General features: G+C 40.9%; 1 protein-coding gene across 1 annotated transcript in view; it reads left to right on the top strand.

Annotated features, from left to right (window-relative positions):
* Positions 1 to 14,122, top strand: part of trappc10 (trafficking protein particle complex subunit 10) — a 30,800-nt gene that overhangs the window by 11,305 nt on the left and 5,373 nt on the right. The window contains exons 7-17 of the mRNA XM_049465574.1: positions 1,213 to 1,460; positions 2,083 to 2,229; positions 5,372 to 5,486; positions 6,197 to 6,273; positions 6,432 to 6,523; positions 8,185 to 8,325; positions 8,613 to 8,725; positions 8,921 to 9,456; positions 12,734 to 12,875; positions 13,057 to 13,215; positions 13,524 to 13,753. Of these exons, the coding sequence (XP_049321531.1) occupies positions 1,213 to 1,460; positions 2,083 to 2,229; positions 5,372 to 5,486; positions 6,197 to 6,273; positions 6,432 to 6,523; positions 8,185 to 8,325; positions 8,613 to 8,725; positions 8,921 to 9,456; positions 12,734 to 12,875; positions 13,057 to 13,215; positions 13,524 to 13,753 (2,000 nt within the window). The remainder of the gene's footprint in view (positions 1 to 1,212; positions 1,461 to 2,082; positions 2,230 to 5,371; positions 5,487 to 6,196; positions 6,274 to 6,431; positions 6,524 to 8,184; positions 8,326 to 8,612; positions 8,726 to 8,920; positions 9,457 to 12,733; positions 12,876 to 13,056; positions 13,216 to 13,523; positions 13,754 to 14,122) is intronic.

The raw sequence follows: 14,122 nt of genomic DNA, 5'->3' as shown, positions 1-14,122 counted from the left end.
GTTTAGCTCCGTTACCTTTCTGTTAGAAAAACCACCGTATATCCAGATCTGTTTTAAAATCAGCTGAAGCTGCTGCGGCCCGATCCCGCTGCTAAATCTCACAGTGAGGGGGAGGGGCTTCCCCAACAGCACACTGCCGGCGCGCGCCGCAAAACCAGCAAGCTGATTGGCTGTTTATACTGAGAGGCGGGACTTAATACCTGAACCGGCTCCGTGATTGGTCCGGTCTGTCTCATAAAAAGTACAGCTGATCTGAGTGAAACGATATCATTTTTGGGGGGGGACACAACCACCTGTTTCTAATATTGGGTGGGACATGTCCCCCCCATCCCCCCCGGTTCCTACGCCAATGCACCTACTCATTTGGTAGACTCACTCCCTTCTTCCAAATTATTAAACCATTTTTGAGTTCACAGGTCAGAAGTAGTGTCCATTAAATGTATTTTTCTTTTTATCAGTAACAGTATAAATCATGTAGCAACAGAAATACTCCATGTAATGAACAAAAAGCAGATGATCTGATCCAGCCAAAGCTGTCAGTTTCTTCTGTTTTTGAAAATTTTGTTGGAATTAGATACTGGAGATGCAAAGACCGTTTTGAAGGAAAGTAGAAGGTGGAAAATGGAAAGTGTGTCATTGAAACCTATGGTGATGTGTGGAGCTACAAATCAAATTGCAAACTAGCAGAAGTACTAGACCTGTGGTGGCTTCACTTTTGAGAGACTTTGTTCTGTCTCTGGAGAAGAAGGAAAAAAAGAAGGTATAAGGAGGCAAAGAATCAAGCCACAGTTTAGGAAAAGGGAAGGAAGCAAGTAGAATAAAAGTGATCCATAACATGAATGCCTTGAGGCTGCAGGATCTGTCTCCAAATGTGATGTGGGGAAACCACTAGGGACCACTACCAAAAGTTGCATCTACCACTACCAAAAGATCTTGGGGTGAAATAGCCTAGAGCAGAAGCTGGTCAAGAATGTAGGGGCAATGCTGGGCAAAGCTTTTTATGCAAGAGCAGGACCTTCAGAAAGTGGATGTGAAGTGAAATAGAGAGACATTGCAACTCCTGTAGAACCGGTTTCGTGTTTTTTTTTTTTTTTTTTTTTTTTTTTTTTTTTTTTTGAAAGAAACAAATTTCCTCCATTATAAAGTAGTAGTGAAATGTTAACTCTAGTTTCACTTATTGGATGCACGTCTTTTTTATTTCCTGATGAGCAGATGGAGCGAACTGGCTGGGTTCGTTTTGCCAGCCGGTGCGGAGCTGGAACGGGCTGCTCCTGCGCAGACCCATAGACATGGAGAAGCGGGAGCTGATCCAGCGCAGTGAAGCCAGCCTGCTTGACCTGCGCAGCTACCTCTTCTCCCGCCAGTGCACTCTGCTTATCTTCCTGCAGAGGCCATGGGAGGTCACGCAGAGGGCACTGGAGCTGCTACACAACTGCGTCCAGGAGCTGCGTCTGCTGGAGGTGAGAGAGTTTGTGTGTGTACGTGAAGTGCTATAAAGTGTAGTTGTGCTATAAAATAATTAGTAAACCGAAAGGTTTAAAAAAAAAAAAGTGTTTCTGAGATTATTAGAGAGTGTGTAGTTTTTTTGGGGAACGTCTTTGAAAAATATTTCTTACTTCTACTCCGTGATAAAACTCTTGCATTCGTTTTTTTTTTTTTTGGCTTTCTCGGTCACGTGACATCGCGTTCAGTAGCTCCTCCATTTCCACTGGCTGTTGTGTTTACGTAGATCTCTGTGGAAACACGTGACCAAAGTTTAATAACGGTGCGTGGCAGAGGACAAATAGCTATTTTATTAAACGCGAGAAGATGAAACTTAGAGATGTGACTCCGGATGGGACTAAAATTACTGGAGGACCGTAGTTCAGTGAAAAACAGGAGATAACTCAGCCTGTAATTTTCTCAAAGGATGTCTGAGAAAAACACATACATGGTCGTTCCGGACGAGAATAAAATCACAGAGGACCCCCCTATAAAAGAGAAAATTATCCCAGGAACCTCTGAGAAACTAATCCCATCCGGATAGAGCTTTTTTCTGAGTCTGACTCTCTGCTGTTTTTTTTTATGTATGTTGTTGTGCAGGTATCAGTTGTTCAGGGGGCACTGGATTGCTGGGTGTTCCTCAGCTGTTTGGAGGTGCTGCACAGGATTGAAGGCTGCTGCGATCGCGCCCAGCTGGAAGCAAATTTCTCACACACTGTAGGCCTCTGGACGTACGCTACTGAGAAGGTACCATAGCTCAAACACACAAACACAGTGGTCCTCTGTTTAAGTGAAGGTCCCATGGTTCTCTTAATATGTTTCTCTCACACACACACAGAACCATGCTGTGAAAGTCTGAACTTGATGTTCTAATTATAGGCACTGTTGACATATACAGTCACGTGAAAGAAATAGGACACCCTATTAAAACCTTGATACATTTTCTTGTAAGGAAATATCAGACACTCCACATTTATTACTACACAAAATGTCTAAGTTAGAATCAGGTGCAGCACATCAGCTGAAATTATTAGAACATGCTCTGTCTTGTTAAAGTGAGTGGGTCACCATGACTAGATCCAAAGAGTTCAGTGCAAGAGGTTGTAGGTGCAAATGAGTCAAGGAATACATTATTCTAGTCTAAGGGAGCTTTTACACCTAGCTTATTTGGTTTGGATTTTTAGACTTTTCAGTTTAGGCTGTGAACCAGTTTACTTTGGTCAGATCAAAAAAAGTGCTCTCGGTCAGGATCTACTGAACCATGGTCCGGTTCTCCTTCAGTGTGGAAACATTTTTCTAGATGGTTCAGAATTTCAAAAGAAAAAAAAAAAGACACACAGCGTGTACAGGCCGAAGTACTGCTAGTATAGTTTGACCTATTTTAATTCATTTTTAAAAGATTGACACCACTAATTTAAGTATAATTTAATTTTACCAATCTAAGATGATTTTCTTTAAAAATAACTCTTAAAATCTAAATTGCATCCAGTAATATGCTTCAAAAACGTTGTAGTGTAAGCAGTTACAGTAATGCTGTTTTTTTTTTGTTCTTAATAAAGTGCCACTATTATGCTACAAAAAGAGTGGAAATCTTTTAAATGATACAAAATATCATTTTGTACCAAATGCTTGCAAAATCATTGAGCACATTTGGAGAACATTTAAAATGACTGCCAAAATAGTCGGTTCAGGCTACCCTGGCAAGTTTAATCAAATAACAGACTGCAAAAAATGTAAAGGAGTTTCCAACAATCATAACTATCCAGCAAGTTCTGCTTAACGTTGTGGTGTTGTAAGGTTTATCCTAAAAAGAAAATTGCATTTCAATGAATTACATTTTACTAATATGCTTTATGTTTTGTATTACCTTAATCTTTTAATATTGTGTAAACGAAGACCAAATGGCGGTATGTTTTAAAAAAAAAAAAAAAAAAAAAAGTTAAAAAAGAAAAAAAAGTCTAGATTTCCTTTGGGTATTTACATTTCTTTCACAGCCGCTACAGTACACTGTTAAGAGACCAGCCGTGGGGTATAAGCAGTTGTAGATACAGCTCCACTAACCACAGTGAGTTAGCTTGCAATGATAAACACAGACGCATTTTGTTTCCTGTTTGCTGGTGACTTGCTAACAACAGCACGCTTTTAATATAGCAGGTGCAGAAGGGTGTCATACATGTGTTAGTCAGAGCTTTTAGACGTTCCATTAGCTGAGCAGCACTATGAGCAGCACATGAAAATGTAATACAGTCTGTAAAAAAAAAAAAAAAAAAAAGTGAAGCAAAACATCATAATCAGTGTGTTTTCAAGAACATTATCCGTAATGGTCGCCCCTTAGTAGATATACAGTAATGAATCAGGAGGTCATCTAGTGTCACATCTGATCTGTCTAAAATGTACAATTTATGTTTGACGACACCCATTCTACAGATGTGCAAATGCACATATTTATAGTTTGTCTGGTCCCTGGCCTATATGAGCTTATATAATAATGCCAGGTGTGTGCTAAAGAGGTATAAAGACCCCTAGTACTGAGCTGTGGAGTAGTGGAACTGTGTTCTCTGGAATGATTGTGCTCTATTTAATACTTTTGGGATGGGTTGTGGATTAAGTGGAGTGGTGATCATCCAACATCCTGACCTTAGTGAGAGTGCAATCAAAACCTTACAGCAATTTTTTTAAATCTAGTAGAAAACCTGTCCTAGATCGTTGAGACAGTTACTGCAACAGAAGCAGGATAAATAATGTTTTATCTGTAATGCTCCAGTTCAGACTTTCAGCTCAGACCCGGATAGAGAGCTTTGTTTTTTCTCTCTCTCCGTCTCTCTGTTTTTCTCTTTTTTTAATTGACAACACTAATATAAATATAATTGCATTTTACATTTTACATTCATTCTTTAATTTACATTTATATATCCACTATAAAAAACTTGTGAAAAACAAGTGTGATTAATAGGGGTGTGCCATATCTTATCGTACGCGATAATATCGTCAACATTTTTGAATATCGTGAACGATATTAAACCCTGAAATATCGTGCCATATCACTCATCCCTAAATATCACATCACATCTGTTTTTAGCAAAAGAAAAATTCAAACGGTTCTCATTTCTCATTAAATATCTACTAGAGACAGTATCATTCATTTTACTGCAGCACTGGATATATGGAGATATATGGAGTGCATTAATAGTATTGTGCAGTAGTGTATTCTTGAAAAAAAAAAAAAGAAATCTGTGTTTTTTCATTTCGTCAAGAGTATTGTTATCGCAAAAAGACCATGAAATATCGTGATATTATTTTAGGGCCATATCGCCCACCCCTAGTGATTAATTAAAATGAAATTTTGTCATGATTAATCTGATTATTTTTTTTAAGCGATTGACACCACTACTGTCTTTCTTTTTTTCTCTCTCTCTCTTTCTCTCTCTCGCTCTCTTTCTCTCTCTCCCTGTTTCTCTCTCTCTGTTTGTTTTTCCCTTTTTTAACTGCCACCACTGATATAAATATAATTGCATTTTACATTTCTTACATTCATTGATTATTTACATTTAAATATCCACAAAAAAATGCATCTAAAGAAAAACAATTGAGATTAATCACAGAATTTTGTCATGATTAATCAGATTAAATTTTTGAATCAATTGACACCACTAATATATATATATATATATATATATATATATATATATATATATATATATATATATATATATATATATATATATATATATATACCCTTTACAAGCAGGTGTCGAAATACTTTTGTCCAATTATTATAAATAAGCCCCAAGATTACAGGCAGTACTGCATGTCTGTGTAGATGTGAAGGCTTGAGCGTTATTCATCTCGTTATTCATGCTGTTTTTGTGTTTTTTTTTTTTGCTCTCAGTTAAAATCCCTGGGCTACATGTGTGGTCTAGTCTCGGAGAACGGGCCCAACTCTGAGGAGCTGAACCGCACTGTGGACCTGCTGGCAGGCCTGGGGGCAGAGAGACCGGAGACAGGTAACCATGGCAACAGTGCTGTCTGTCATAGGGAAGTGCTGTTTAGTTTTTTTTTTTATCTCACTGTGAGTTTGCACAGTGGCACTTCTTCTCTGAGTAGTAGATTATATACATGGATCAATGACGTGACACCTGTCCGACAGCATTATTCAGTGAAAAAAAAAGCTTTAAATTCACAATATAATCTACATGTGTGTGTCACCTTTACTTTTCACAAAACAGTCAATTTTTAATTTCCTGTTATTTAAAATGTTACTATTATGGGGTGTGACCCATAATAGCAGTGACTAAATGGATTTATGTAGCTAACACTAATCATTGATGCATTCTGTGTGTTTTATTTGATTTACAGGAAAAATATGTTCTGTTAGGTACAGTTAAAAAGGTTACTGTGAAATTAGTATTTACACTTTTTTTAAAGACACATTAAACTACTAAGAACTTTTAGGAGAATTTTACTTTTAGGATAAATCACAGTTGCACCACATGACACTTTGTTAAAATTGAAAAGAAAATCATCATAATAAATAATATTAATGCATATGTGCAACATTTGTAATATTTGAACAACTGCAAAATATGCTACTATTTTTAGTTTGTTTTTTTTTGTTTGTTTTTTTTAATTGGCTGGTTGAATAACATTGTCATTATGTCGAAATAACTGAATGTGTGGGATGATCTGACTCCTTGCTTGTCACTGTCTTTTATAGCTAACAGTCCTCAAAGCCCATATAAAAAGCTCAAAGAAGCCCTATCATCTGTGGAATCGTTTGAAAAACACTATCTGGTAAGCCCTGATCAACCCCCCCGTCTATTCATTTCTGTTACTGTGTTAATTAGCTATATTTTCTCACCAACTTTGTTCTGTTTAATGTTATCTTGCTCTTAATCAGTATTCCCTGTCTCTTTTTCTCTGTATATCACACGCTCCTGTTCTGGGAGCAGGAGCTGTCCCACGCTGCTCTGGAGATGTACAGAGCTATCGGGAGGATGCGCTCAGCTCGGCTGGTGGGGAAGAGCCTTGCTGAGTTCTACATGTGAGTGTTTTCGAGCCCACGGCAAGAAAAGCACAGTAGACTACAGTGCCCTACAAAGAGCAGCAACTAAAACAACAGAAACTTAGTAGGAGCAAAAATAAATATCGGAACAAATTGCAGATGACAGAGCGCAGTGTGTGGATGGGCTATTGTGGCCAAAAGTGTGCGGTCAGCTGGCAGTGACGCCAATATGAGCTATATGAGGTGGACAACCCATTCCAAAACCACTTAATTTAGGGCTGCACAGTATATCATATGGGTGTCATCACTGAAATGTGTGCATGTACAATAGTCTCAATGCAGAATCTGCAATGTCATGTAGGACAAATTAAATCATATACAGTAAGAGCCCACTTAAAAATGATGAGTTTCTTTGATTTAACCAAATTGAAAACCTCTGGAATATAATAAAGAGGAAGATGAATGGTCACAAGCCATCAAACAAAACTGAACTGCTTAAATTTTTGTACCAGGAGTGGAATAAAGTTATCCAAAAGCAGTGTGTAAGACTGGTGGAGGAGAACAGGCCAAGATGCATGAAAACTGTGATCAAAAAACAGGGTTATTCTACCAAATATTGATTTCTGAACTCTTAAGACTATGAATATGAACTTGTTTTCTTTGCATGATTTGAGGTCTGAAAGCTTTGCATATTTTTTGTTGTTTCAGCCATTTCTCATTTTGTGCAAATAAATGCTGTAAATGGCAATATTTTTATTTGGAATTTAAGAGAAATGTTGTCTGTAGTTTATAGAATGAAACAACAATGTTCATTTTACTCAAACATTTACCTATGAATAGCAAAATCAAAGAAACTGATTTAGAAACTGAAGTGGTCTCTTAATTATTTCAAGAGCTGTGTATAAATACATATATTGCAGTGTCAGTTTTATCCAATATCATGCAGCCACAATTCTGAGTTGGAAAAGGAATTTTGAAGTATCTGGAAATCTGTGCTTATTCAGTTAAATATTAGCCTGTTAAAAATAAATAAATAAACAAACTACCCCCTGGTCAATGATGCAGTATATTAAGCTGTGCTCTTAAATAATCTTCACTAACACAACCCAGTGGATTCCAGCATTCTCGTGGTGTCCTCCACACCTAGATCTGTCCATCAAACTGACAAATAAAGAAGCGTGACTAAACACTCCAGAGAACACATTTATTCTGCTCCACAGTCCGGTGAAGACATGCTTTAGTCTAGAGACCTATGCCCTTTTGCTCTTAAGCACTTGTATTATTGTTTTCGTGATACAAGTATTCACAATAAACACATAGGAGATCTTGGCTTTTGCATCAGTATTGGGTTATTCAACAGCATTTCTGCACTTATCATGTTTTTTTGTCCGTACTGTGTGAGTTTGCATGGTCTGAGCAGATGTTGCTCCTAGATTCTCCTCCTTTCACAATGTTACATTTCTTAACATGCAGTTGACCGACGCAGCTCTAGCAGGGCATGTATATGGTTTCAGTGCGATTCTATGTGAGCTACTGCTTGTTTGGAAAGGAGAGCCGCTAAAAGACTAGTCCTGAGTTCTGAACATTGCTGTTCCAAAGTAATAAGGATACATGCTAAGAATAATCCCTTATTAATCCCACTGTAAGACGTAAACCCTGTGGTATATACTGTATGTGTGTGTGTGCATGTGTGTTTATAGGAGGAAAGGCGATGCTCAGACAGCACAGACCTTTCTGCTGGACTCTCTGAAGTCGTACACGTCCGAAGGCTGGAGCTTGCCGGTGACGCACACACGCAAGCAGATTGCGGAGTGTCAGAAACAGCTCCAGCAGACAGAGGAGTATCCTTCACTCAGGCCTGAGCCTATTTAAAGGGTAGTTTCTGAGATCCTTTATTTGAAATTTTGTTGGTACTTTAATTTTATGGCAAGTATCTTGATTATATGCTAATAAGATTTTAGCCTCTAGACAAAATAACTAATCAGATTGCTGTGTGGGATGAAATATGTAAATTAGGTTGTCTGGCAGGGGTTTTCATTGTCAAATACATCTTTGACAGAGGCATTTACCTGCCATAACATGCTTTAGATATGTTGTGCTTATTGAGTTCCTTGACTTATGATGCCAGTTACCTGCAGACGAGTGCCCTGCTGGCCAGTGATGCCAACCTAACGGACGAAGAGAGGAAGCACTACTGCCAGGAAATTCTCACATTCGCTAATCAAGCCTCAGAAAACAAAGGTCAGGAGTTCAGCAACACTGTTTTTATTGCCGAAATTCTAAATAAACTTATATTAAGTAGGTTAAATATTTTTTAAATACCTGTTGTTAAGTGTAAATGTTTTTTTACAGTATTGAAAGCTATAAAGGTATCTATTTTAATATTTAGAATTCTGTGTATCTTCTTCTAACAACCATTCTCTCCTCTCTTCTCAGATCAGCGCGTGGCTCTAAGCATGAGCTCGTTCGCGCAGCTCCGGGAGCTGCGGTTCCAACCCGCCGCAGCGACGGTACACGTGGGCGCCGCCCTGCAGTTGGAGCTGCGTCTCTGCAGCCTGATGCCTGTACCCGTGCGGCTGGAGCAGGTGGCGGCCAGCGTCCATTTCTCATTGGAGCAGCCGGGCACGCGGCCCGGACCTGTGGGCTCCCAGCGGCGCACAGGAGTCAGCCCTGATGGTACAGTCACCTTCCCAGCCACAAGCCCTTCCTACGGGCCGCCACAGAGTTCAGCTGCTGCTGCACTGGAGCTGTACGAGATGCAGGACCGCAGCCCCTCAGACAACACGCTCAACTCAACCGGAGTCATGTGCAAGAACGTTCACCTGCTGCTGCGGAGCAACGACAGCACTACATCCCTGGACATGCCTAGAGGCTCAGCGTCTGCCCTCACCATGGAGGACGGAGCACAGATGCTGAAGACGAATGACGTGACCTTGTTGCCCGGCAGCAACAGCATCGTCTTCAGTGCACCAGTGAGGAGTCCTTCTGTTTATTCTGGGTGCTTCATTGTAGTTCTTCTCTGGGTTAATGTACTAAAAATTGGCATAGGGATGCAACAATATTTTAGTTGGGAGTATCAGGGATCGTATGGTCATGAAAAACCTAGAAAAGTCCTTTCTAGGCCTGGATAAGTTCTGGAAAAATAAAAATACCCAGAAAGTTTGGGTAAATTCATGGAAATTTGCAATTCACAAATGTGTTTCCATTCATCGGCTGAGAAAAGCTATTTTGAGTTAACAAATGCATTAACTCAGAGTTAGTTCAGTTATAAAGCCCTACACAACGGCGCTCTCAGGATCTCAAACACATTTTATCATTATTATTAAAGATTGTGTCAACACTGTTTAAAAACTCATTTTTATAGTTTAGTTGATTTTTGGTTTTATTGACCACGTCTGCCCTGATGGTTTAAAGATCATAAATATTCATAAAAAGTTGCCTTGAAAACACGGAAAAGTCATGAAAAAAATCATTGAAATTTATTGGTTAAAAAGCATATGAACCCTGAAGTATGTTTTTAGGGTTTTTCAGTTCCAATCCACTAATATACAGATATTTAAAATTAATAGTCGACAGACATCATCAGTTCAGTGTGTTACAAAACATATAGCGTTGTTATTAGTTAATGATTCAACCTTGGCTGTTTTATTTTTGCAAATAAAAAGATCGGACTGGATAAATATTGGCTCAGTACTTCAGCATTATGAGAACTTAATTGAGACATCTCTAGTTAAAATAATTCAAGTAAGAGGCAATGATATATTAAAGCATCTACAGTTGGGAGCCCAAAGGACATTCTTTACACATCCATTTCGGGACAAAGCAGAGAGGTTCAGGACTGCCACTGAAAGTGAGAGAAGCATGTGGGCTGAGGTGGTACAGTAAAGTTGTAGAATTTTTGCACAAATATTACATTACATTACATTACATTTGGCAGACGCTTTTGTCCAAAGCGTCTTACAATATTGAAGTGCAAATAATAGAAGAGGTTAAGTACAAAAATAATAGAAGTTAAAAATAAAGCATCTATAGATAGGGCCTTAAGGAGGTCAGAGGGAAATAATGGGATAGAGGAGTAGAGAAGAGGAAGAAGGAGATGAGGTTAGAATTAGTTAGTTTGTTAGAGGTGTTAGGAGAGTAAGTGCTCTTTGAAGAGCTCTGTCTTCAGGAGTTTCTTAAAAATAGTGAGAGATTCTCCTGATCTGGTAGTGGAAGGTAGTTAGTTAGAGGTGTTAGGAGAGTAAGTGCTCTTTGAAGAGCTCTGTCTTCAGGAGTTTCTTAAAGATAGCGAGAGATTCTCCTGATCTGGTAGTGGAAGGTAGTTTGTTCCACCATTGGGGAACTCTGTATGAGAACAGTCTGGATTGCTTTGTGTGAGTGTTTGGCAAAGCGAGGCGACGTTCATTGGAGGAGCGCAGCGGCCGGGAGGTAGCGTAAGCCTTCAGGAGCGAGTGCAGGTAGGAAGGAGCCTGTACTGTCATCACCTTGTAGGCGATTGTAAGAGCTTTGAATTTGATGCGAGCAGCAACCGGTAGCCAGTGGAGCTCAATGAGCAGCGGAGTGACATGTGCCCGTTTTGGTTGGTTGAATACCAAACGTGCTGCTGCATTCTGAATCATCTGTAGTGGTTTTATTACACAGGCCGGGAGGCCAGTTAGTACGGCATTGCAGTAGTCGAGGCGTGAGATTACCACAGCTTGTATCAGGAGTTGGGTGGCCTGTTGCGTCAGAAACGGTCAAATTTTTCCGATGTTGTAAAGCACAAAGCGGCAGGATCGAGCAACTGAGGCCACATGGTGCGTGAAGAGAAGCTGGTCATCAACCATGACACCCAGGTTCCTAGCAACCTTTGTCGGTGAGAGAGAGAGAGAGTCGATGGTTATGGCAAAGTTGTGTTGAATAGAAGGTTTTGCTGGTATGACCAGAAGTTCAGTCTTTGAGAGATTTAGTTGGAGGTGATGTTCCTTCATCCATGCAGATATGTCTGAGAGACACTGTGATATTCGTGCAGAGATTGAGTGATCATCTGGTGAGAACGACAGGTATAGCTGAGTGTCGTCAGCAAAGCAGTGGTAGGAAAAACCATGTGAGCGGATAACCCGACCTAGAGAGGTGGTGTATATTGAGAAGAGAAGAGGTCCCAGTACCGAACCCTGGGGAACCCCAGTGGGTAACGAGTGGGCTGGGGACAGCCGTCCTTGCCATGACACCCTGAACGAGCGCCCAGTGAGGTACGATCTGAACCATGACAGCGCATTGTCTGAGATCCCCATGTTCGAGAGTATAGTTAGGAGGAAGTCATGGTTGACTGTGTCGAAAGCAGCCGAGAGGTCCAGCAGAATGAGCACTGAGGACTGTCCTGCAGCTCTAGCAGTTTTTAACGCTTCTGTCACAGACAACAGAGCCGTCTCAGTAGAGTGCCCTTTCTTGAAACCAGATTGGTTCTGGTCCAGGAGGTCATTTTGGGTGAGGAAGCCAGAGACTTGATTGAGAGCTGCTCTTTCTAATGTTTTAGAAAGAAAAGGCAGTAGTGAGACCGGTCTGTAGTTATCAACCTGGGTGGGGTTGAGAGAAGGCTTTTTAAGCAGTGGTGTGACACACCAGATGTTAAAGAGGCATTGATCGTGTGAGTAATAGCCGGAATGATTGCAGGTGCAATGGTTTGCAGAAGGTCTGAAGGAATCGGGTCAAGTGGACACGTAGTAGGACGGCTACGCGTTAGGAGAGCCAGTGTCTCGTTCTCAGTGAGAGGAGCGAACGAGGAGAAAGCGACGCCTTCGGTGGAGGGATACCGGGCAGCAGAGCATGATGTAGGACTGCTACATGTCGCATCAGTAAACTGTCTGCTGATAGCTGCCACTTTCCCAGTAAAGAATGAGGCAAGAGCTTCAGCTGTAAGGCAGGTAGCCTGAGGAGGAGGTGGAGGGTTGAGTAGTGTTTTGAATATAGCAAATAGTTTCCGGGAGTCTGTGAGGGAGCTGATTTTTTTGTGATAGAATTCAGCTTTAGCAGCAGTGAGGCTGGCTGAAAAAGAAGCCAGGAGCAGTTGGTAGTTTTTTAGGTCTGTCTGGTTTTGATTTTTTTGCCATTTTCTTTCAGCGATAGCGATAAACAGATATTGCAAGCATTGTCCTGATCACCAGCATTTAATAGTGCAGTTTCTGATGTACAGAGCTTGCAGTAGATATGCTGTTATTTTTTTTACCCTTAACATTACTTATTTTATATCTCTGTTTCTGTGTCACTCAGAGTATGCAGGCTGGCACATACACTCTGCGGCAGTTGTGTGCGACAGTGGGACGGGTGCAGTTTGTGTTGCCCCACATTTATCCCATCGTGCAGTATGACGTCTACTCTCAAGAGCCTCAGCTGACCATTGAGCCGCTCACAGGTCAGGCCCTGTTTAAATTCTGTGGTTGCTTATTCCTAGGTTTTTAAGCCCAGTCTTCAAAGCATCTAATCATGTCTTTGTGTGGCTTCAAAACTGGAAAAACAGTGTCTGTAATTTTGTTAAGTAAGGAATCCTGACGTAAGCTGGCCCTGCTTTACCTTCTTAAGTGTTTGCTTTGCAGATAACCTGCTGGCAGGTCTCCCTCAGCGGGTGAAGTTCACTATCGTAACGGGCCACTACACAGTGAAGAAGGGTGATGCCCTGCAGCTGACCAACTCCACCTCCATGCCCATCCTGCACTCCTCTTCCTGCTCTGCCTGCATCCTCTCCAGCACTGAAGGTAAGGGGCATTCCTGCATGTGAACATCTGGTGGTGATGTTCACAGTTTTAAGAGCTAAAAACATGATGTCTAATCTCAGGTGTGGTTGAATAGAGTAATATAAAAAGCCCCCAGCATTGAGCTGTGGAACAGTGTTATTTGAAAAATGGTGCTCCATCCATCCAACTATTGTGGGTTGAGTTAAGGTTGGTGAGGTTGTGATAATGCAACATCCCTTCTAAACCTTGATTTTAAAACATACCATGAATGAGCCTGTGTCCTGATTTTTTTGTTTGTTCATATCTCAAACTCCTCTCTCTCTCTTCAGAGCTGGTGGGGGAAGCTGCGCTGTCCATCCAGGCCTCAGAGAAGGTGACGAGTATCTCTCTGCCCCCGACTCCACCCTACCACATCTTAGAGTTCCAGCTGGAGGTGCTGTGCCACATCCCACCATCCCCTACGCGGGCTGAGAGTGAGCGTCTTACTAATGGAGAGGTCCGCCACCGACCCAAGAGCCGCACGCGCTACAACAGCGGCATGGCCTCTATCGACCAGAAGGTATACGTTTTTTTTTTTAAAGGCATTTTTTTGTGTTGTGTTTCGCTGGCCTGTATTGTGCTTAAATAGTCCACATACCGTTAATAAAAATGGGTGGGGATGCACTGCTGTATGATGAAAAGGGTATATAAAGTGAAGAGTACTTTGAGTAATAATGACAAAATGGGACTTTTAACTTGTGCACCACCTAGCAGCCACTTAGCGATGACGGAAACAATCATGTTAATCATTTAACGCCTGTTACCAAACCCACACTGCCTGATAGCTCCCATCTGAAATATCAAAGCAACCCCCTAGCAACACTTTAGCAACCACTTGGGATAAAAGAGAAGCCACCTAGTACCATTCTAGCAAACACATGGGATACCA

This window comes from Astyanax mexicanus, chromosome 16, assembly GCF_023375975.1.
Source record: "Astyanax mexicanus isolate ESR-SI-001 chromosome 16, AstMex3_surface, whole genome shotgun sequence".
Lineage (NCBI taxonomy): Eukaryota > Metazoa > Chordata > Actinopteri > Characiformes > Acestrorhamphidae > Astyanax > Astyanax mexicanus.
This window is presented reverse-complemented; position numbering and strand designations above follow the sequence as displayed.